At 39.6% G+C, this 26,105-nt stretch overlaps 1 protein-coding gene across 2 annotated transcripts in view; it reads right to left on the reverse strand.

Moving 5' to 3' along the window:
* Mitofilin (inner membrane mitochondrial protein mitofilin) overlaps positions 1-26,105 on the reverse strand; it is a 307,825-nt gene that overhangs the window by 216,398 nt on the left and 65,322 nt on the right. For both annotated transcript variants that reach the window (XM_083140773.1, XM_083140771.1), the window contains one exon: positions 13,551-13,688. In XM_083140773.1, coding sequence (XP_082996899.1) covers positions 13,551-13,688 — 138 coding nt within the window. The remainder of the gene's footprint in view (positions 1-13,550; positions 13,689-26,105) is intronic.

The following is a 26,105-nucleotide window of genomic DNA, read 5'->3' on the forward strand; positions in this document are numbered from 1 at the left end:
GCACCCACTCATTTTGCCATTCGAGTTCGCGAGTACCTCAATGAAGTCTTTCCACAACGTTGGATTGGTCGTGGGTCTCCTGCCTTACTGGCTCCACTTGACTGGCCACCACGCAGCCCTGACCTCACAACGTGTGACAATGCACTATGGGGTTTTATCAAGGAAATTGTTGCCAAGGACCGTTATGATACGGTCGAAGAATTGAAAGACGCTGTGCGGTGAGCGCTCACACACGTTACTCCAGCAATGTTGAGGAAGATGTCACACAGGACATGGCGACGAATAATTCTGTTACGAAAATGATGGGGTTCATATGGACCCTTTGGACAGTTAGTGACAGTTAAGATGTAGGGATATGATCTGTGAAATACTGGATTGGTATACGTCATATCATATATTAGTGGGGGTCACGGGACTTTGTGCCCACCCTGTACTATAGTAGTGCATTTATCGATGTGAACGAATTCACCTCTCTCCCTTTGAATGCTCGTATTTTCCACAACAACCACCCACAAAGGTGTAAAACGCTGTCAGACGTCCAGGACACTCTAACACCTACTCTGAAGTACGATATGATGTCATGTATATTACAGGGTCGTGACAGGTTTACAAAACGTTATTTCTGTCCAGAGTCACGGAGGGTCCAGAGTCCCCTGACTCTATGTCATTTATCTGTAGTAATAAAACTGCTGTATAAGGCTTGTAAGCTGTTTCCAGAAGTATGATCCAATACTTAAATAAATAAATATGAAATATTTCCAGATATCTCATAGAAGGAAAGGGGGGGGGGCAAATGCCCCTGGTTGTTCACCTCGTTACTCCTTACCACCGCTTCTCTTCAACAAGCATCTAATTCAGTCTCCCCAACACGCTTCCAAAAATAAATGTTAAAAGATAACCAAATAAATAATAAAATTTTGTCAGATATTACAGCATTGCAGTTCCCTTTTTCCTCACATCTAATGTGCCACATGATGACGGCAATTTTCCACATAGTCACTTCTTTCCGAATTTCGTACACGTTCTTTGACGGTCGTTCGTGACCGAGATCAACGGAAGGGTTGCTCAACGACGTAGGCAGGGCCACTTTTGAGGAGCGATGGTGCGTTTGACTCGTGACAGAATGTGTGAGGATGTTAGAGGACGGGACGCACACACATTTATATATGATCACATATCTGACGTATAAAAACCTCTCCCCGCCGACTCGGCCACTATATCATAAAAATGCAGTCTCGCTCGAGGGTCAAACCGTCTTGAACGTTAGTCACACGATCAATTCCCGTTAGCCACATTTCGGAAGTGGAGCGGAGAAAAGTTGAGAAGTGGATAGAACCTAGGGATAGAAACCACATTTCATCTCCGTCAGAAATGGCTTCTACACGTTCCACAGGGCGGTAGTTCTCGATTTCATATTTCAGAATGTTATCGGTAAATGCTATCCTTCTAAGAGTCCTTTCAGCCTAAATATTAATTTTCCCTTTCATTTCCCCGTGTTGCCTCCGGATAAATAAATTATATAAATGCTTTTTTAACTTACGTTCTTGGAAAAAAGTTGGCTCCAGCAATTAATATCTTGCCGTAAAGGCACGTGGGATTTCACTTCAATAGTACTTATTTGCTTTTTTTTAAATCAATATTTCATAAATCCTGGGTACAGTGAAAGCCATTTTAGATAAGGATATCAACTACGAAAAAATGTAACGCCTACTCTGAGATGGGTTGGTCAGAGTGACGAGTTACAATGCCAGAGGTCACAGGTTCGAAGTTTTGCTTTGTTTAACCATTCATGCACGTTCATCGGTTTCTTATTTACGGTTATCGTCGCGATTAACACAATAGGAACAAAAACGACGTAAAATAACCGAAATAGGAATAAAGAAACTATATCTACTTGGATATACCGTGGCGGCTCTAGTTCGGTAGAGCAGAGATTTACGGGCGAAAAATCGCCAATGATGAAACAGAGCTCATCTACCTCGCTAAGTCACCAGCCAATGCACAATAATAAAATATCATACAAAAACAAATAAAAAACGAAATTATGAAGTCTTTATATGCCCGATTAAATTCCGTTAGATGTTATTCCAGAAGGCCGGGGAGACCATTAAGTGAACTGTACGGGATCTGTAGACCATAGGCGTAGCTACGGGGTGTGCCGGGTGTGCCTAGGCACACCCTAATGGGCTGCTATATCAAAGAGAATTAAATACAGATATTTCAATAAGGCAGAAAATAAGCGGCAGTTTGTAAGAAGTTGAAAATGTCATTACTTGGTACAAACGTGTGCATTATCGCTGATGAAACGGGTGTCTATAGATTTTCGATTTTTTGATGTCATTGGAGAAAGAAGATATTTACTGCATTCTACTCTGTACTGCGGCGCCTTTCTTCTATACCTGTCACAAGCTGCACGTGTGAGAGAGAGCTTTCTCCATGCTTACCCAAGTTAAAACTAAATTAAGAGCAACTCAGAAGCAGGATAGATTGGAAGCCCTGCTCTTGCTATTTGTGGAACAGGAAAAAGCTTAGTCTATTCATATAAATAAAGTTATTGATGAGTTTAAGAACATTGTACATTTTGACAGACGTCTCTTGTTATAGATGACGTGTATTTTGATGTATTTGTTTGTAACATTTGTGAACATTTTGTGTGTGTGTAATTTCTATGCAATTTGATTTTTTTCTACTACATATATTCAGAAATTTTCAACACTGTCATTTAGTGAATTTATAATCCTTTACAAACATCAGTGCAGTTAAAGAGCCAAGTGATTGTGTTGCAAAATATGCTATTAAAAAGGTACAAGACCTCATTTTTTTTTCTTTGTGCACACCCAAATATAAAGTTCTAGCTACGCCTATGCTGTAGACTACTTCATGGGCAGATTTTGTGCAGAAGAAATTGCAACACACGTAGGATCCGCATGTGAAAAGTTGCAGTAGTTCGTTTGTGAATAAACGGGCATTCATTATTTTGAAGAAAATACTTCAACCTGAGATATTACGGCAAATAAAAATGATATTGAATACAAAAACTGTATAGTTTTATCGTTTTGTCACTACGCGTTACTTTTCTTCGATTTTTTACTAACCGCAACGATGAGGATGGTTGATATATTCCTAGGGTGGGATTCGAACACAGGAACTTCGGTGGAAAGATCGAAAGTCGACCACAGCCACCGATCCGACTTAAGACACGATAAGTCTGACTCATCTTGTTCGCTTTAAGTCCACTTTATGCACAGACAGGCTAATCTGGACTGGACATTCAGTTTGAAGTGCGATCCGAACCACTATGTGCCTCCAACGGGTTTAAGGCAAGATATGAATTTACACAATATAGAAAGACTGGAAAAGCAATCCTCCTCCTCATCACACACCTAGGATACTGATGTTTAACGAAGCTTCAGTGCGTTCATCTGCGTTCGTTTCAATAATGTCGTTGCTATGTAAGGTATCTTGAAGGTTATAAAATAATATGCTTTTGTATCTCTTGCATTTTTTATTATGGAGTGTCGCATCTTTATCACCTTTGGTTAGTCGCAACGATGAGGGCGAATGGTGATGAAATGAAATTGATGAAGAGACGCCGACAAAGGACACTCTCCGACCTCCGTGGCAGAGTGGTTACCACAACGCGCTACGACGCCGCTATATCGCTCTAAACTTACTGGAGTTATTGTGGCCATAAAATTGATTTATTTGCTGCGCCCCACCTAAAACGTGCATTATATTTCAAATATTTTACTGCCAAATTATTATGTCGATGGGTGTTCTTTGAGGTCCCTTCATCAATTTCAGCATGTCATCACTCATCCTCATATTCGCGATTAGCCCAAAGTGGCAGAAACGCGAAGTAGTAAAATAAACCAAATCAAATATTAAAAAAAGCAAAGAAACACCTATGTAAACGCCAGGACTTGAACCCGGAACCATCTCTGGTGAGATTGCGAGTTCAGCACCCAATGCGACTATAATCTCTATCAAATGATTCAAAAGATAATTCGGACTAACATGCGTAACGTTGTTCAGATATGACTGATTGATCGAAGTTCAAATTAGGGTGACTCAGCACTAACGCTATGAACACCCGTCACAATATATGGAGACAAGACCCTAATCAACAATATGAAGGGCAGATCTAAAATAAAAAGAAGCATCCTTGGTTCAAACTTATTCTGTGGAGATAAACTCATTAACAAGACCAAAACCACTAAAATATCTGAGGTCTAAAATCTCCATACCTATATTAAAAGCAGAGGGTGTAATCAGGGCACTTGGCAGCAAGATTGGACACACACATACCACAACACATGATCTGTTAAACGGAAAAATCTCCAGCAATTGCATTCCTTAAAGTTGGCAAGCTTATCCCCTTCGGCTCCGTAAGAGTTTGCACGAATCCTTAAATTTCATTATTTTCACCTAAATTTAACATTAGTCGCCGCTATCCTCCGGGGTGAAGCGTTCTGGATAAATCCTTACGACTATCATGAACAGTAGCGTACAAAATATTTAGGGCCGGCCATTAGTGACTAGTTACCGACTCTCCTGCTGCCACTTTATGGCGCAGCAATGCAGCATGCACTAACTACTATGGGATTAAAAATTATAGATACTCGAGTTTGGATTCCAAAATCAACCGGTAGACCTAGATAGGAACAAATTATATCAAAATTTAGGTTATTCAATTCTGCCTGTGTTAATATATGGTAACATTTTTTTCCAGTATGCCTCCTATTTTTATCGTCGTGAGAACAAAAAAGTGCCGTCTTTTGTGTTTTCCAAACGACCGCTCTCTTTCATTTTTTTTTTAAATAATGAGATTAAAACGGATGATACGATAGTGGAGAAATTTAAATACTGTGCAGGTAGAAAGGTTTTAAACACAATTCTTAATTTTCAGATTTTTAAAATTGGTCAAAAAAACGTTATTTTTGTGATACAATTTTTTCTTAGTATTGAGTAGTACCAGAAATACTATCTTGGTCTTGTTTTGAAGCTCTTGACGGCTGTTTTTAAAATCCACTATCATTGTCAATTCACATTGCGAAACCGATTTTATACCGATTTTTATTCAACGGAGTAAAGACGTACGGGGAACGTGGCAATACCGCACACAGCGATGTCCGATGAACAGTGGAAACTGCGGCTGTCATTGCGAGTCAGTCTATGAACGCTGCTCACATCTTCGAAAACATCGCTTTAGAGCGGTTGTATTTCACAACACCACTTCACAGCTTCGTATCTTTGATTTGATTTGATCTTTTAAGTCCACTTTGTGCACAGTAAGGCTAATCGGGACTAGACCTACAGTTTAAAGTGGGATCCGAACCACTATGTGCCTCCACCGGGTATCGAACCCGGAACACCTTGATTACAAGGCAACGACGCTACCACTGCGCCATCGGGGAGGCTCTTTCACAGCTTCGTATTCGTCCGTCTGCACGAATTGCACTAGCGACAATGAGTGTGTTGAACAGCAAGGCCTTTTTTTTAGAAGTACTGGAAACAGCAACGCCCTATCTTGATAATACGCGATGTGACGACAGTGCTGCCAGTACTTTCTTTCCAGCCCTCGTATGCAGCCACTTACTAACTCCCTCTTCGGCTCTCTCGCCTTCCAAACGGGAAATCAGGAACTGATTGACTGATTTGGTTTATTTTACTTCTGCCACTTTTAGCTAATCGCGAAGATGAGAATGAGTGATGATATGATGAAATTGATGAAGGGACACTCTCAAAGAACACCTATGCCTAGACCCTGGCGTCGTAGCACACTGCACTAACCACTCCGCAACGGAGGCCGGTGCAATTGGGAAGGAAATCCAGTCGTCAGAAGGATGCGATGGAAAACGATCAGTGGCGTACATAAACCAGTCTTTAAGTTCTCTAATTAATTTACTTACACTCTGGTTTAGAAGCCTGTTTTAATAGTTTGCATAATATATAATGAGGAATAACCCTTATATTAAAGCTAAATGCATAAAAATATACGAAAAAAAGTTGTTTACCGGCGGTAAACGCGGAAACATGGCGAATACGCCACTGCAAGGACTCGAACCCGGTAGCGAGATACTAAGTTCATCACTAAACAAACCCTGCTATTAAAGTATCTGAAATAGTGAATTTTCCAAAGTAAAACACACTAAAGTACAATTTTGTATCTTTGAATTTCTTTAGTAAAGCTTCAATAGATAAATGTAGAGGTTTGTCAGTTTTTCACGAATTCCACATCAGAATTTTATGTTATGGTAATTACGTACACAACTTAAGAGCGCCACATTTAGGTTCAGTAGTTGCAAGGACCAATCTTAACCCACTTTCTCTCTGCCAGAAAACCAATGCAAAACGGTCGATAAGTACTTTGTAGGAGTCCTCGCATTCGCTGCAAATCACTTTTAATGACCTATAAATGTATGATTTATTACTCACTACGTATATACATAAACTTATTAGGTTCTGAAATTCTTAGCTTTCAGGAGATTAAGAAGTGTTTGGTAAGCTTGGGAAAAGAGTTCTGCGTACAATGTACTTTCCCGGTCTAATCGAGGAGTACGTGATGATATATATCATCAAATATATTGTTAGGATAACTTCTAATTTTACTTCTATAAACAAGAGTTTAGTTGAGACTGGGTGTGAACAAAAAAAAACCTAATCGAACATAAGAAACTCCCTGTAGAACGACGAATACAAAAAGTTTGTTTTAAGTACACTTTATCCTGACAGGCTAATCGGTACTTGACCTACAGTTTAAAGGGAGCCGGCCTCTGTGGAACATCGCGCTACGACACCAGGGGTTCCGCGTTCGAATCCCGGCCTGGACATGGATGTTTATGAGTGTCCGTCCATTCATAAATTTCATCGCATCATCACTCATCCCCATCTTTGCAAATTAGAGAAAAGTGGTACAAAAGCAAAGTAAAATAAAGCAAATCAGTCAGTCAGTTTCAAGGGAAATCCGAGCCACTGTTCAAAGTGCCTTCATCGGGGATGGAAAAACTGATTGCAAAGTAGTTTCTCGTCATGAACCCGAACAAAACTCCAGAGATAGGTTTCTAATGGAATATCGGTTCAATTTCGGTTCGGAGTGGAATTGCTCCTATGTAATTCCACTTCGGCAAGCCAACTGATTCTACATTTCCAGCCAAACAGTTTGGTAAGTTGACAGTAAGATATCAATTCTAGGGCATTGAGTTATATATATTGAAATTATAGTTTAAGTCGTCGCAGAATTAAACACATTTGAATCTAGTTTTGGTAGGCGTGGAACAGGGAAAACCAGTTCAAGCGAATCTGTTTTTATGCATACCAGAGCCATCTGTTTACCACCTACCCTTTCACACGAGTGCCTACGTTTGTTTCGAATTCTGTGACAGGCCATGCCACCAGCAAGTAATGTCACTACCGGCTAGGGCATTGGTCTTGTATGCACTTTGAAAGCACCTCCAACATAACATTAAAGGAAATAATGGAAAGGGAGAGAGACATACAGCATGGTGTTTGTCAATCAGACTTGGTTTGGCGGTACGGTGTAACGTGCAATGTGGACCTCTTTCCTGCTGTCCTTATTTTCTCAGTGGATTACAATGATGTCAAGAGGTAGATTACATTGAGAGGAAGTAAGGTCAAAGCAAGTGCCTGGTCGTTTTTTGGCAGATACAAATAAGGAACGAACGATCGAACAGAATGGTGCATTTGCCTGTAGAAACTCTGTTGGAAGAGATATTTATACATACTCCTCATATGCATTAAGGCATTAAGCCCCACTAAGAAACTAGGCAATGAATCCCTCTGTAGAATAAGTCCTTGTCTGGAAATAGCACCAGTCTGCTACAGCAGCCATCACTTCTACTCCAGTGTAAAGTGGTGAGATGTTTCTTCAGGTAGTGTACATGTGAAAAATTGCAAGGCCTCAAGTCCAGACTGTAGGTAATCGATCAAGAACTTCCCAAACAAACTCTGAAAGCAATTCTGCCATGACCCTGCAACTTGAAGGTTGAGGTTATCATGAAGCAGTGTATCACACACAGTATGCAAGTGAATTGATGATTTGCCCTTTTGGGAGGAATCCCAATAACAGAGGACCGTAGGTTTGCTTCAATCAGTGTGTCAATCTGAGCAACTTCCTCACCAGGAATCTTATTACTTGGTCATCTGGCCAGGTCGCATGTCATCCTTGGATGTGTTCCATCCAGCACGAAACTGCTTACTCTACTTTTTTATTGTCGTAGCAGATACTCACTTCTTGACGAAAACATATATAATCAAACAGTGAAAGTCCACTGCTAGATCACACTCCAAACACAGGAAGCAAATCACATATCCCTGTTCTTCTATTGTGACGTCCAGCAATTGCAGCTCAATTTTCCTACCATGCAGTACATGGGATATATGACAAGTGATGAGTATGTGCATACAACTTAGCTGCCAACAGTAGTGGTGACTGGATGCCAAAACCGGAGAGGGGGGCAAGGAGAGTAACTTTTTCTACTGGCTGCCAACATTGTGCACATGCACATTAAGGCTTTTGACACTCTACCACATAAGCTCCTTCTGGCCAAGCTACACTATTATAAATTCTCACTAACAGCACTTAAGTGGTTTGAAACATAGTGAAACGAAACAGAGAGTAAAGACAAGTGAGCTATCGTCTCCACTTCACGTCCAAGCTGGAGTCCCTCAGGGCTCAATCCTCAGACCACTGCTATTTATGTTCTTGGCTGCTGATATAGTAACATCCGTGAAAAAATGCAACATTCACTGTTATGCCAATGACACACAATTGTATATATATATCAACACATATTTCAAAATTACAGAATGCGATCACACTTTTAAACTAAGATTTTAAGAACACAGTACAAAATCTAGGACTGATCATGAACCAGCAGCTCGATTGGTCTGAGTATGTGATACAACAATGTAACAAGGCATATTCAATATTAAAAAAGCCTCTATCATCTCGTAGACTTCTTTTCACCTAAGATCACGTTAAACTTAGTACAATCTCTGATATTCCCCCTATTTGACTATTGCGCAGTCATTTATGGGCTAAGAATAACAAAAAGGTTTCCAATAAAAATACAGAAAGTTCAGGTATGTATAAAGAATAAGAAAGAACATGTTGTCCCTGTGCTTAGTGAGCACGGAATTCTATCCATGGCACGACGGAGAAAACTGCACTTGTTTTTTACGCTCCACATCATCATTAATAGTAAAAGCCCAAACTACCTCTTTTCGAAATTAAACTTAAGCAAAATTCACTCCCATTCAACCAGAAACACTGCCAGCTTCAGCTTACCTCATTGCAGAACTTCAGTTTACCAGACCTATTTCGAATTTCACGAAACATCAAAACTTCAAACGTTTTCGCGCATGATCCATGCAGTTCAGCAGTGAATGCTACAAAAAGGATTTATATTCTGTTTCAGTTTTTTAGTTATTCCTTTATTGTTGTCATTGCTTTCTCCTTTCCTCTCATCAACATCACCTGTATCATTGAGCAGGGTGCATACATGTTAATAGGCATCAATGACCTTTTCAATAATTCACAGTTCTATCAATTTGCCAAACTTCATACATGAAGTTTGAGTAGTTTCAAAGATATCTTAGCTTTAAAACAAGTAAATGGCTGTTGACATTTCATTATTTAACTACTATACACAGAATGAATAGAATTTATGTCACAAAAAAAAATAGCATTTTGAAGGTCTTCAGATTTTCAAAATCTGAGGCCACTTCAGATTGATTGTTCTCTCTTATAGTCAGACCATCACCTCCTATGCCTTTCGACTTGCATAGAATTTGGCAGCCATAGCACTGCTTGTGTGCACTTACACATCCTGGATCGTATATGTTAAGTATGCAAAATCTTCTGAAGTCACAGTCTAAGGTGTGCCTTCGAAACAAAATATATAATTTATTCACAACATTAAACTTCTTGTTGGCTGTATTCTTTTCTTTAACAAAGAATGGAATTGAACTTTTACAGATTATTTCACTCAAGGTTTGTGAATGATCAGACAGAAAATGTTTCAGTAGTGGACTATAATCCAGACTAAATTTATCAAATGCAGAAAAAACGCCATGTTACAAGAGCTATTCAAGTGCTATCTTCACAATCTCATGGATAACGTTCAAAATTCACAGCAGAAAGTTAGAAAGGTAAATGAGTGTCACCTCATATTGTAATAAGTTTCTTAACCTTTATCAGATGGAGTTTCGCACGAGCGTAAACTCTCTGTAGGCGAGACAATTTCAAGCTGGCAATTTTCAAACTTGCCAAAAAAAATTGTAGCTTGAGAACTAATTGTCATAGAGAGATGAAATTGGTCTTGTTTTAAAGACAAGGCTTTTAGTGGAGGCAAAATTTATACATTGTGCCTCATGATGAATGATAAAGGAAGAAGAATTTTTTTTAAAAAAAAATTGCCACATGGCCACATTCCCCGCCCCACAATAGACTCAAGTGAATTCAGTTGGGCATTCCTACAACCATGCAAAGTTTCGTTGAAAACAGGTTAATACTTCTTGTGCAAAAAAAATAATAACAATGTATAGGAGTGCCAGTCTTGCTAGCTTAAGGAAAAAAATTGGAAATTCATGGTAACACTGTATATATTGTTTTGTACTTTGAGTATACCTTTATTTGTATACTAATGAACAAAAAAGAGAGAACTGAAATATCATGTGGAGTTTGCATGTTAATTGCTGCTGCGTGGTTTGGGCAAATTTCGAACTTTCGGTACAGTGCTTTGAATAGGTAGTGTGAAAAATGACCCAAGAAACTGGTTCCCTAGCCAGATGACAACATAGATAGCAGTGCAATCTGCAGGGATGCCATTTTTGTTAAGAAAGTAAGGCAGCTTAGTTACCCTTTTTAGTACATTATATGGATTTGTTTGTCTTGAAAGGTGGTACATGAATTGATGAAAACAGTTATATTTGTGGAGTGATTTGCAGTCATGAAATGACAGAAATTTGGAAAGAAGAATAAAATAAAATAAATAAATAATATACACAACACAAGCAGCAACATCGCAATGTGATGGTCGGTGTCAATTGTTGGGATACGTACACAAGTTTTTTTTTTATCTGTGCCACTAGAATAGAAATAATATCGTGAGAGATTTCATACCAAAGCGACAAGCCACACGTGTAGCTTGGAAGCGAGCACTTGGTAATTAATGCCCAGCGTGAATGCCAGGCTTAATCATCTAGGAGTGCTGAGGGGGTGCGACGTTGAAAATAAAGAAAAACGAAGCGTGCATGCATGTTTTAGCTACTAAATCTAAATAATAATCCACTTTTAGTACGCATCTATGATAATATTCCAAAGAAACTGAAGAATACTAGTGACTTACTTAATTTTTTGCTTGATTTTAGCACAACAATGACATATTTAGATATTTGAAAGGAACAGCTTGCTAAAGGAAGGCCAATGACATACATGGATGACCAGAGGATTTTTACAGAGAGAGAGGCAAGAACAGCGGTGTCACTTTAATACTTAACATTCAGTGCTCAAGTGACGGCATGACATAGTATGACACTGTAAGAGTAGTGTTTTCGGTTCAACATAGGCTTTGAAAAGGGGGTGCTGAAAGGGGCGTGGAAGAAAATTAAATGGTGCGCAAGCACCCCTTTGCATGCACCTGGCGCTGCCCTGTTAATGCAGGCGCAAGCTCGGACTGGGCCATTTTCACATGGAGAATTTAGACCAAAACCGCAGTCAACAAGTGACATGGGAATTTCACACCAAAGCGACATGGGTCCTTCAGTCCAAGGCAGCTTTCAGACTAAACGACACATATCGGAGCAACGTTTCACACTGTAATGACATGACGGGCCACACAGGACTGTGTTCGGTTGGTGAAATCCTCAAACAGCATGGAACACGTGTCACTTCGGTATGAAATAATACTGGAAACCTTTATCACCCATGCTTGAACGACAAACCGAGGCAACATGATGCATGGAATAAAGGAAATAGCCCAGTTTGAGGGACACACAAGCGACAAAGCAAAACATGCAGATTATTGTGTCACTTTGGTTCTAATAGTTGCATTCATTTCTGAAGGTTGGTTTCCTAAACACATACACCTGTCGTGTCGTGCCTGAAAGCTCTCTCAATGGCATGCATTATGTCACCTAGATCTGTTATTCCAACAATGAGCGGCAAATGCTTGCTCATAGACTGAAGGGGCCATGTTTCTTGTCACTTCCATGTAAACTCCTCCTGTCGCATCGGTATGAAAACTCCCTTAAGGAGCATTCCGACCAAACTGACAAGCAGCACATGAAGGCGATACACGTCACTTGGAAATGAACCTTCAGAATAAATGCAGCCTTTCGTATCAAAGTGATGCAACCAGCTGAACATATCGGTTGTTGCTTGTGCGCAACTCAGACTGTTTTCTCAAAAGTGTGCATCGTATCATAACCCTTCGGTGCAGTGAATCCATTCTTTACGAACTCAAAGTATCCGTGTCGCTAGTCACATCAGTGTGAACATCATGCATTGCTTGTCGCATTGATGTAAAATTTGCCATGTGAATGGCACTAAGGAGTTTTTTGGGTTTTCCTTTATCAATTTCATGCAAACATCAGTTATCAACATCGACGCGATTAGTTTAAAGCACAAGAAAAGCGACAGTAAATATAAAAAAATACAAATGCTTCAGCGTGTATTTAAAAAAATGTTCATAGCAATAATAATGAACCTTTTTGTGTAATTCATGCACAAAAATTCAGTCCACTAAAGGTCGTCAGTACAGGATGATCCTGCCCATTGGTGCTTGAAGATCATGCTGTAGTTCCTGTGAACATTATTCAGCAAGAGGAATACCTGTCCTTGAAAATCGGCACCAATGATAAAAGAAAGAAATGAAAAACGCTTGGCAACTACATTCATGCATTGAAAACGGTAGTTTAGCTGTGATATAATGGAGTCAACTAAGGAAGGAAGGCACTTGCATAATGTACCTTTATCCCCTCAACTTCAGAAGTAACAACATCTTCCACCCACTGCTGCCGACACCGACAACCACAATATTATTTTCAATGATTGCTTCCAGGTAGCAACCATGGATCCCTTATCTCAATCCACCAACACCTCAGTATGGAAAAGATGGATCTACATATCAGCCATGAATGCAACCACACTCACTGGCCTGCACAAGGTCACTCAGTAACTTTCCCAACCAACCACATCACCCTTCATATCCATTCCCAACTCCCCACCCATCCACCACACCTTGCCACTAACAATTTTTGACAAGCTTGGCGAGAGAACCAAGTTCTTCTGTACGAACTATATCTTCGATCTGAACCTGGCAACTTTACAGGTTGAACACACACTTCCATTTCTGTCATTTCCATTTTCTATGTCTGAATATGCAGCTTTTTTTTCCAGTGTCTGGTGAGCGTTTCCTATTTCCTTCTTACTTGCTATACACACAAAAACAGCACATTATTCTCCAACATACTAAATGTGAAATGTTAAGAAAATTACTTCAACAATAAAAACTGCATGCTCTTACCTCTAACTTAGCCAGTTCCTTTTGGTAATACAAAACCTTCTTATAGGCATGCAAGATATACAAGTTCATCTCTGCCTCTTTAAGTTCAGGTAAGTCTTCACCAACTTTTAAGCCAGGAATTAAACCAGATATTTCTCCCTGTAATTATAAATATTTTCAAATGAGTCAGTTAGATTCAGGTAAAATTAAAAAACACATTGAAATGCGGAAATATTTTTTTTTTATATAATTTCATTTCACTTCAAAAAAATTAAAATAGTTCATACAATAGACGACAAGATATAGCAATTAGTTTACTTTGCATTTTCTTGTTTGCAAAATTATACACACAATTACTTTCAAGAATCAAGATGACATGTTTGCCATTGGGTCTAACAAATCACAGATACAACTCATCGGGGCAATCAGTCTGCAGCTGGATGCTACTCCTGGAGATTTGTCTTGCGTTAGGATGGGGACAACAATTTCCTCATGCCATGAAGAAAGAAAGGAATTCTATTTCCATTTTCAGTTAAATATGCATAGTAGGAAGGCTTTACCATCCACTGGAAGATGGCTCATCATTTTATAGTGTATTCGATTTTGGTCAGGGGATGTATCCAAAAATTTTCAGTGCCTCATCATGTTATGCTTCCACGATAGGATGGGTGTATGGTTAATTGTAACCACCATAAACTGGTATCGCTCAGTTTGAGTTTTGAGGTAGGTAAATTGGAGGTTGTAATTTAGCAAACTTGAAGTCCTGAAGCAAGGGAGTTTGCAATAGTAAAGAGTTCTGTCGGGAACTGAACAAAGACTTTTAGGAAATTCACTTACGAGGACCGAGAAACTCCCTGGACACAGGTCATTGCTTCCCATACATGCCACCCTAGGATTATTGAATTTGAGCGGGGACACACAGGATTCCCAGGAGAGGTGCTTACTCTTGAGGATGCGACATCTAGCCCATGGATTAAAAATTTGCAATTTCTCCAAGTTTTGGGTATCGATGAAAATGACGAATAGCATAATTTCGATCGTTAATAGCCAGTTTAATTTCAGGGTACCACCAGGGCACTAGAGGTCTTCGAGATGGACTTTGGGATAGATTTGGGAATGCCACAGGAAGCAACATACTAGATTCTGTATGTGAACACCTCAACCTCGCCATCCACACTGAGCTCTGCAGATTTTGCATGCACTCCAGTCAGCATGACTCAGTCTCCACTGGGGAGGCCTGACAGAAATAGAAATTTGGTCAGGAAATGAAAGTAGCAACAGGCAGTGTAATCTTCTATACTACACAGAGCTCTGAAAATTAACACAAATACTTGATTTCACATTTCACCAACTCGTCAGTTTAATAAAATATGGAAAGGGTTGGGTGGAAGAGTAGACATATCCGTATATTGGGCATGGAATGACCAATACATGGTTAAGGAAATTCAGTGGCACCCACATTATCAAAACACCTGGGGCAATGGTGTTGCTACAGTACTCACCCATGACATTTATTTATAAATATTATTGATACTTTTAATTGTTTTTAATAATACAAATTCAATGCTGATCAGCTTCTGCTCAGATGTTATTGAATGATTTGCTAATGTGATCATATAAACATATTTTCATGTTTGGGGAATGAAGTACATGGTAGTATAATAAATACATGTATGCGAATTACACCTAATTACTTTCGGTAGTCCCTGCCACCATCCACTTTGGAACTTGTTGCTTTTGACGGAAAGTGGCAGAGGTCACCGAAAATAATAGAACCATTACAAATAAGTATTGCAGATAAAGTTAGTAATTTGCTTACATGTACTTATTAAACATGTTTTATTATTTTGTGGTTTCAAATTTTTGTAGTATTTGCTGAAGTGGATACTTGTTAAGGTTAATTTACTTCTTAGCAAATGTAACATTTCAATGAAGCTTATTTAATTAAATATTAACTTATTTATTAACATATACAAATTTAGTCATTGACAATAATCATCTGGGTTTCATTGCCATTCTATCAAGACAATACTTCTAATTAAATAAAATATAAACAATGGACTCATTATTCCCATTTTATTTTTGATTTCCTTCTAAAAAAAATAATGACAAACTAAAAATTCAATTCGCATAGACTCGCCCAACAAAAACTATGAAAAACACAGTAAAGCAATGAAATCCAGTCAGACAAAATTAAAGAAGGAATATTCAATTAACATTACTGATATAGTTAACCAGCAGATGGCAGATGGAGGGGGTCAAAGAGATTGTCACCCCAGGTGGAAAGGAAAAAAAGAGAAATAGTTTGAAGAGAGTAGTGGCATGGCTCCCATGAAATGACACCCCATTATTTTTTTATTTGCAAAGAAACAGCAGAATTACAAAATTTTCTTACTCAATTTGCTCACAATACAACACTTGATTTTGATTTGGTGTTTTAAGTCCACTTTATGCACAGTAAGGCTAATTGGGACTGGACCTACAGGTTAAAGTGGGATCCAAACCACAATGTGCCTCCACCAGGTATCGAACCCGGGACCCCTTGATTACAAAGTGACGACACTAACAATACAACACTTATAGTGATGACTGACAGAATGAGCAGGCCTTTTTAAAATCAAAATTAATGAAACCTTGGAAATGTATGTTTGGTATTGTGATGAAGGAATAATTAAGGTATATACTACAGATGCGTTAAAAAGCAAAAATGTTCTTAGAATCAATTAATTTTGGTTGTCATTGGTTCACTGTGGTGTTGCTTCATATTTAAAGTGAATGTGCATCATTCTTACAATGTTATTTTACTAAAAATGCTATTGCAGTAATGATTCACTGAATGTTGTAACAATACTGCATAGAAAGACATTGTAAATATATCATTTTTGCCATTGAAGGTCAGGGAATTGTGTGGAAGTCCCAGAGTACTTCTTTTTCCCCTTGAATTTTTATTTACTTTCGTATATTTACTTCTGATGATGAAATATGAGCAACTAAATCCAAATTTTATGTTTGCCATGCTGATCTCAGGCTAAAAACTAGGAATGAATAACAGAACATATAACATACTACATCACTATTTTATTTCAGGCTGAATACACATTCTATATGGATATGCTGTTAAAAAATGACAAATTTCTGGCCCCTGTGGCGGAGTAGTTAGCACATTGTGCTACGATGCCAGGGATCCCAGGTTCAAATCCTGGTCTGGCCATGGATGTCTTTGAGTGTCCATTCATCATATCATCACTCATTCCCAGTTTTGCAAATTAGCCAGAAGTGGCACAAAAAGCGAAGTAAAATAAAGCAAATTACGAGGGAGAATGAAGTGAAAACCGCAAAAGGGCCATTAAAAATATTCTTTTCATTCTAGGCATTTGGAAATTTGCAGACACAGTCCTTGACGTCTTTCCGAGCTGGTAGTACGAAGCAGTGCTGGTAGGTGGGGTTGGATGTGAGTAACAGCTGATTCAAGGTGGCGGCACCACTACGCAGTTCCACCAAGCAAGAACAGCGTGGAGTTATTCGATTTTTATGGAGTGAAGGTGTGAAACCGGTTGATATTCATCGGAGAATGCAGACGAAGTATGGGGATGCCTGTCTGTCACAGCGGCAAGTATACGATTGGTGCAAGAAATTTGCAGAAGGTACGATTTCATTGACTGATGCTCCCCGTCCGGGTCAGGCTCAGTGAGTTGTGACAGAGAAGTCCATAGCCACAGCAGATAGGCTTATTCAGGAAAACCGGTGTGTCACCCTGGCTGATATGGCTTCCTTGCTGAATATGAGCTTCGGTTCAGTACACAGGAATTCGAAAGAAACGCCCCCCCTTACGGTTATGCAACCCGTAATTTTCTATCATCTAGTTTCGCCTGGTAGAGTAGTTCCCGAGAAGAGCAGTGCTTCCAAACCTATAACTGTAGTGTTTCCAACCCTGTATTGGTTGGTTGGTTGTTGATTTGGTGTTTTAAGTCCACAATGCACAGTATGACTAATCGGGACTGGACCTACAGTTTAAAGTGGGATCCAAACCCCTTTGTGCCTCCACCGGGACCTCTTGATTACAAGGCGACGACGCTACCACTGCGCCATCCAAGCCTGTAATGCTTCGTAGAAGACGAAACCTTCACGTAAACTTCTTCATTCGTGAGTTACATTTGGTTTACAGACTCAATTCGTGAGTTACATTTGGTTTACAGACTCACATTACAGGACACTCTTTTCCTTTATTGAATGTTTTCTGGAGCATTTATTTTTCCTTCTGCGGATAAAATTCTGTTATTATTTTACATCTTATTTTTCGCAGCTTCTCTACCATTTATTGGCTAATTGCAACAATGAGGATGAATGATGACTCGATGAAATTGATAAGAGGACAGTCATAAAGAAACCATGGGGGCTAGATTCATATTATTATTATTACTATTATTATCTTTCTTTTTTTTTTACTTTACTTTTGGTTAATCGCAACGATGAGGATTAGTGTATGATAAAATTCATGAAGGAACACTCGCAAACAATCATACCCAGGCCGGGACTCGAACCCGGGAATTTCGGCAGCGAGATCAAAAGCCGATGGCTTACCACGCTCGGACACAGCGGCGGCCAATTATTATTAGTGATATTGTCTTAAGTAGTGTATTTTTCCACCATATTCTTTCATACAATCATGAAACGGATGAAAATTAGAATGTTAAAATACCTGCCTACGTTTTTTTTTTTTAAGCTTGCAATATAAACCCCTACTGCACGAAGCCAAATTGTGGGAATACGAAACAGAACCAAGTTAACATATCTTGACCGTGGAAAGTGTTAATACAAAATCTAGAAAAGAGCCATTTAACAGTTTCCTGATTGTTTTTTTCATTTGTTGCATGGGAAGAATTGTCTGAAATGTGTGTGTAGTGGCAGGCAAAGGAGAATACAAAGATCGAATAGAGAGGCAACACTGTCACTGTTCTGCACTGCACAGACAACGCCTCTCGTTGAGTGGGCGGGGCACTGTGGGTGCGAGCGAGCTGCTGTTGCTTCTGCAAAGAAGAACACTCACAGACAACTGAATGACGCTCCGCTTAAAATCTAGTCAATCGAGAAAGGATTTGTTGAGGAAGTGAATTGAAATACAAACGCCAGAATTTGGTCTAAGCCTATAATGGTTACTCGCAATAAGAGCTGATCAATTTTTACATGTGGAATTCCGTAGTGAAAGAGGCAACAGGCCGCACTCCACACCTTTAGCCTGGTAACACTAATAAATCATTTCATTATATGCGTTCGGTTATGCTGATAGTCATGTTTAATATATTCAACGAGGGTCACTATTTATATTTTGAGCCTAACAATGAAAAAACAGGAATTTGGCATTGAAAACTGCTTTATTGTTTATCGAAGTATTCTCCTTTATGGTCAATACACTTTTGCATTCGTTCGAACCATTTGTCAAAGCAGTTTTTCCAATCTTCTTGAGACACCTCCATAATATGGTTTTTGAACGCATCAACGGCGTCTTCCGCCGACGAAAATCGTTGTCCATGCAATTTATTCTTAACATTTGGGAACAAGAAGAAGTCATTGGGTGCCAAATCAGGACTGTATGGCAGATGACCCATCAATTCGATTTTTTGACTGTTCATAAAGTCGGTTGTTAGACGAGATGTGTGACAGCTGGCATTGTCTTGATGAAGAATGATCCGACGGCATTTGTTTGTTTTCCGTATTTGACCAAGACCTCTGGCAAACAAATTGTTGTGTACCATTCAGAGTTGACCGTTCTACGTTCCTCTAAAGGCACAGTTGCCACATGACCAGTTTTCCCGAAAAAACAGGCGACCATTTGTTTCGATGTGCTTCGAGCGCGAACAACTTTTGTTGGATTGGGTTCATCTTGAAACACCCATACAGTCGACTGCTGTTTACGTTCCGGCTAATATGCATATATCCATGATTCGTCACCTGTTACAATTTTATATAAGTCTTTTGAAGCACCATGATTGTATTTATTGAGCATTTCTTTGCACCAATTGACGCGAGCGTCTTTTTGAGTTTTTGTCAAATTGTGTGGGATCCAACGAGAACATACCTTTCTCACAGCTAAATGATCATGTAATATTTTATATATGCTGGTGGAACTAATGCCTATGGTTGCCTCAATCTCACAGTATGTCACATGACGATCTTGCAGTATTAGGTTTTGCACAGCATCAATGTTTTCTTGAACAACAACTGATTTTGGATGACCTTCGCGAATCTCGTCGGTGAACGAATGGCGGCCACGATTAAATTCGTTATACCAGCGTTTCACAGTGGCAAAGGATGGGGCTTCATCGCCAAATGTGGAAGTAAGTTGATCGATGCAGTCTTGTCTTGATAATCCACGTCGAAAATCGTAAAAAATCATCGCACGAAAATGTTCACGAGTTAATTCCATTTTATTGTTGTCGTGCAATCTTCAAGGCAACATAAACAACACAAATGAAGCTATTGACAAAACATTTCAAGTACGTTATGATGGTCAATAATGCCAGACGATTCTGTGCAAATGTCAAATCGGGCCTAACTTCAATCAGTGTTGCCAAGGCTCAAAATATAAATAGTGACCCTCATATGTACACAAATATGACACATTTTGTTTCTTTAAGCCTAGAAAAAACAAGAATGTTGGATTTCACGGAATGTTTAGTTATTTTAGGACATTTTTTTTAAAAAAAATCACTAAAAAAGCAAACAATTTGCATATTTGCATTCTAAAGCTCTTGTTTAGGCATGCAATTTTTGTTGGATGTTGTAGGTTGATACTTTGTCGGGTGACGATATTTGACAAAAATCGTATGTCTCAATTGAGCCTATTTGTATCCATGTTCTTAGTGACTGCGGTGGCTCAGTCGGTAATGCGTCTGACTACCATGCTCAAGGTCCCGGGTTCGATCCAGGCCGGTTCAAATCCGGGAACTTTCCTAACGGTGAAAGCGGCCCCGGCGCCCACCCAGCGTCGAATAACATGGGTACCTGGGGGAAACCCTGCGGGGTAAAGGCAGTCAGGGGCGTGATGCTGATCACATCACCCCCACTCACGACCGGATCAAGAAAATGTGGGGCGTTACCCCCACCCCCTATACGCCTTCATGGCGTGGTGCTATGCACAGGGGAACACTTTACCTTTTACCTTTTTTGTTCCTTAAGTTTGTCCAACAAAATGCCTTAATACGACGTCCGACAACTATCGGACGGTGCCATCTGCTCCCATCCCATCCATCTGTTGACATTTCTGTCCCCTTACTACTCCCATACAGACAAAAAAAATGATAATTCAATGCATTGTCCATGTAATATTTAGAGGTTTAACACATTTTTCTGCCCCTCCGGAAATTTCTGTCTCTCTCCCCCCCTGCTATCACTGGTTTCTGGTGCCATAGTTGTGTTGTGCATAAAAGGGGCGTAAAAGTTGAGGCCGAAACTTAGCAACAAGATTTCCTGTTCCCGTGCAGAGTTCCATAAGGATATCTTATAAATAAAAAATAAAATGAAATAAAAAATAATTAAAAAAAGTCAAGACAAAATTCCCTGACTTTTTTGACACCTCAAATTCCCTGACTTTTCCCGGTTTTCCAGGTCTGTCGCCACCCTGATAATACAAGTATAACACATCAACATCACATTACTCTGTAATACGGTACTGGGGACCATGGGTTCCTTACATCAAAACACTCAGCCAACATCCCTGAACAACCTGTGAAAGTTTGTTGGTAGATTTCAGTTCCACCCATACAGGATGGAACTTTCCTGTTAATGGCAGTTTTCAACTTGGAAACAACATGAAATTTGGCAGGGCTAGATCTGGGTAATAAGGGAGATCAGTAATCTAAACAACCTCTTTTGTAGCCAGTAACTGTTTAACAATGTAGGCCTTATGACATGGAGCATTGTACTGTAAAGAGTCTCCAGCTGTCCACCTCCCCATACTGGATCTAACCAGTTGAACATATTGTTTCATCATGGGTGAAATCTATTCCCAGATAATATCTCTGTAAAATTATGAGGTATTGCCTAAGGTAGCAAGTTCAAAAGCTTCTCTAATTAGTCAGTAGAAACAAGAATTCACATGATTCACAACTGATGGAGGTTAACACTGTACATTTAAATTCTCGTATATTCTTCACTTTAACAATATTAATACAGCTACACTAAATTCACTTAAAAGGTGATTTAAATACCAATTTCAGCAGATATTTTCCTTTTTCTGACACTGAAATGTTAAATGAAAATGGTAACAGAACTTTCTGAAAGATTTTAAATGTAGTAGTCACTTTCAATATTAATTGGTTGTTCATTTATTTTAATTTATAGGTTTCAAGTGAAAGGAAGTCCAATGAAATTCGGCATGCCACAGGTGTGCAACACAGAGCAAATGTTGAAAATGAAACAACACTTTCACACAATCTTCTGTGGAATCCAGTACAAATAGTAAGCTTTGAACTGATCTGGGTCATACAATTACAACTGCCAATATGTACCTTCCGGGCTAGCACAGGATAAACTGATAATGCCCGAGTAGGGAACAGCTACCTTTTACCTAGATTTTACCATAAATATATACAGTATATACCTTCACCCTAAAAACACACAAATAAAATGACAGGTTAACAAGTTCCACCTGAAAGGAGGAGGACCATGCCAAGAGTGGATCCAGATAATTCCGAGTTCATGGCATGAGATGAGTGAAGCAAATAAATATTAACTTTAGTGCAACGTACAAACATGAAGATATTATTAGTATTATTATAATAAAAAAATGAAAAATGTACACATTAATGTGTTTTGCAAATAGACACCAAGAAGTGAAATGCAACGGACCGCATAAGTAAAATATAATTCATAATTGGGAAAAGAGACATGGTAGTATCTAAATATGGGGAAACTAGTACTCACATTATCCGCAAAACTGTTTCTTCTTCTTTGTTCTATTGATGTCAGTGGCCACTGCCACCATCCTCATTGGAACTTGCTGTACTGTTGCTTGGCATGCGTCTATTGTTCGTAGTTCTCCGGATGCTGCTGGGTGTGCTGTTGTTAACTTTACATCTGTGCCTGTGTCATCTGCTGCTATTTCCTGGTGTTAGCTGTTGTATTGGAGGGAATACAAGTGTCGTGTGCCTGTCCGCTATCGATGTTCAGCTCGTGCGGGAAGTGCATTATGGCATGCGTTTCCTTGATTTTGGTGTCTACGAGTGTGTGGGCAGTGTGTTTGACTTGTACCTTTTGAATTTTATGGCTATGGTATTTGATGTATTTGGCAAGACCAGCAGTGGGTTGGGCTTTTTTTGCATCCATTAGGTGCTGTTGGATTCTTTCATTGACAGATCTGATGGATCTGCCAATGTAATGTGCACACTCTGCATCGTATACACCTGGGTTATCAAGGGGGAAGAGGAAGTACTGTTTGTGTTTGTTTAGTTTATCAGCTATTTTGGCATTGGGTTTGTGCGCTACGTTGATGCCATATGGGAGAAGGGCTTTGGATATGCGTTTGGATGTGGTGTGGTTTGTAGAATTTATTCTCAAACTGAAAGTAGTAGTTGTTTCTTGTACCTCTAGAGCAGAGATTCTGTTTGTCAGCCGTCTTTCAACTGAATGTAGAGATAGGTCTACGGGAACTGAATTGTACATATCTACTATGTCAATGCTGGCTAATTTTGCACTGTCAGCTTGTACTATTGAGGTCACGAGATTTTTGGCATCGGCACTGTTGCGGAACACATATGTTAGTTTGTGGTTGAACTGAGATATTTTGTTTTTAAGCCAGTCAGTTAGGTGGATTGTGGGGTGATTGAAGCCAGCTATTATAAGGTGCATGGGGATTCCAGGTTTATGAGTTTTGGGAATGCCATAGGCAATGGCAGGTGAAGGGTGGGGGTTGAGAAAGTATTTGTGGTCTTGTTCACTTAGTATAAAACTGGATTTCACTCCATTTTTCACAATTCTATTGTACCTGTCCATGGGGTCCTTTGTGATAACACTATACGAGTCACTGTTTAGTTTGTCTTTTACTTTCTTAGAATAGTCACCCTTGTGCATAATTACAAACTGGTTCGATTTTGTCGGATTTTAAACACCAACTTTCCACTTGGTGCAGTAAAGCGGAAATACAGCCAGGCACCCTAACCAGCCACAATTAACCCACCCACAAGCAACCCAGCTACAATCAACTTCCAACAACCAATACAAATGGTTTGCCTTCCTCTATCATCCCACCACATCCAACGCCATATCCAAAGCGCTTCTCCTATATGGCATCAATGTAGCGCACAAACCCAATGCCAAAATAGCTGATAAACTAAACAAACACAAACAGTACTTCCTCTTCCCCCTTGATAACCCAGGTGTATATGATGCAGAGTGTGCACATTACATTGGCAGATCCATCAGATCTGTCATTGAAAGAATCCAACAGCACCTAATAGTTGCAAAAAAAAAGCCCAACCTACTACTAGTCTTGCCAAACACATCAATACCATAGCCATAAAATTCAAAAGGTACAAGTCAAACACACTGCCCACACACTCGTAGACACCAAAATCAAGGAAACGCATGCCATAATGCACTTCCCTCACGAGCTGAACATCGATAGCAGACAGACACACCACACTTGGATTCTCCCACTACAACAGTTAACACCAGGAAATAACAGCAGACGACATGGGCACAGACGTACAGTTAACAACAGCGCACCTAGCGGCGGCCGGAGAACTACGAACAAAAGACGCACGCCAAGCAAAAGTACAGCAAGTTCCAATGAGGATGGTGGCAATGGCCACTGAAATTAATAGAACAAAGAAGAAAAAACAGTTTCGCGAATAAAATGAGTACTAGTTTCGCCATATTTAAAATATAATGCGAGAAACTTGGCACTCACAGCATATATGCAGTAGGGTGGATCGAAAAACCGTTTTTTTCGAAATCGGTCTGCGGCTAGTGCTTAAAGTTTGTGGTTGGTGGTCCTTATAACCCATAAAAAATTCCAACTTGATCGGATAATATCTTCAGGCTGCACTTTTTAGTCAAAATTTAAAATTTTTATGAAAAAATGTCAAAAATTTGCAATTTTTCCTGATGGTTTCTCGATGATTCTGGAGTGATTCAGTGGCAAAAAATTACATATATTTCTTGTATGTTGCTTAACATTAACGATTTAGTGTGTTCGAATCAGGGAAAATGGTTTCTTAGTTCGCCAAAATTCGTCAAAAAACGCCAAATATACAGAAATGTTACGGATGTTGGGTAGGCAATAACCCGCTAGAATTCTCGACCCCACCGACTTAAATTTACCAAAAACGATAAGGTTATAGGAAAGAAAGTAAACTGCAGCTCTTAGTTTATCGAGTAATCGACTATCCAACACTCACCACGAGAAGGTGGCTGCAATTGAGTGCCGCCCGCCCACCCACCCAGGTAGACTGGCGTATTTAGGTTTTAAAGTCCGCTTTGGTATCAAACTTTGGTAATATTTTCCTGTCCTCCAATCGAGCTCTAATATAGCCATCTCGGGAGTCATAACCATACAGCATACATACAGCTTATGTCTTAAGAGCAGGTGATGGATTTGACGTTGTTGATACATGGAGCAGTTGATGCAGCAGTTACATCTTTGACGCACCGTTCCACTGCCTGGCTATGGCACAGCAGGTCAAAAAAAAGTCTGCAGTTTTTCTAGGGAATCGTCTCTTCCTGCTGTCTAAGTCTTCATTGGTAAGTAAGTGTGCTACTGGAGGCGATGTTATTTCTTATTTTCCCCAGTGCACTAAATCTGTGTAATCTTTGGCATTAAAGTTAATCACTGGAGGTGCAAATTTTCTAATGGTGTTGTTTGGTTGGCTTTGGCTTTTTCTTGCTTCCAGGATCTTCTGCCAACATACCAACAAGTATGTTTTCTGGGTGCCCCTAGAAACATGATTTTGAAGACGTTCATAGAGAAAAGTCTTTAAATCGTTTGGTAAGCACTCCATTTTCTGCAATGTTAGCCACAGGTATTTTGACGCGTACTTGATAGTTCCATTGCATTTGATGTAAAACCACATGGAAGCGTAAACTTTAACAACAAATTCTGTCAATGTCTTAAGAGCAGGTGATGGATTTGACGTTGCTACATACATTCGAAGGATGCGCCCTGCAAGAGTCAGCCATCGAGCATGGTGAATAGGCCCAGGAAGACACATCGCAAGATCATTTGGACACACTCCACTGTTCGCAGCCTGGCACATTTTGTAGAGGTAAGCCTGGTCTTTGCTGAGAACATCAACGTCAATATCAGGAAGAACTGCTTCAATTTTTTTCGAACTGGACGATGGGCCGGTCTTGGCAGCTAGACAAGCTCTTTCCTACGTCGCCATGAAATCCCTTCGGGCCGGATGTCTTGCCATCAATTTTCTCAAAAATATGTCTTAGGGGCAGTTCATTAGAATGCAATTGACACACAATCCATTGGAGAGGACGCAGCATATATTCTTCTAAACACCGGATGATGCCGGTGTGCTTCCCCGTGTTCTTCCTCTCTCCGTCGGATACTATGCACGACAATTCTGTCAA

The sequence above is a fragment of the Lepisma saccharinum genome, chromosome 19 (genome assembly GCF_977018435.1).
Source record: "Lepisma saccharinum chromosome 19, izLepSacc3.1, whole genome shotgun sequence".
Taxonomy (NCBI): domain Eukaryota; kingdom Metazoa; phylum Arthropoda; class Insecta; order Zygentoma; family Lepismatidae; genus Lepisma; species Lepisma saccharinum.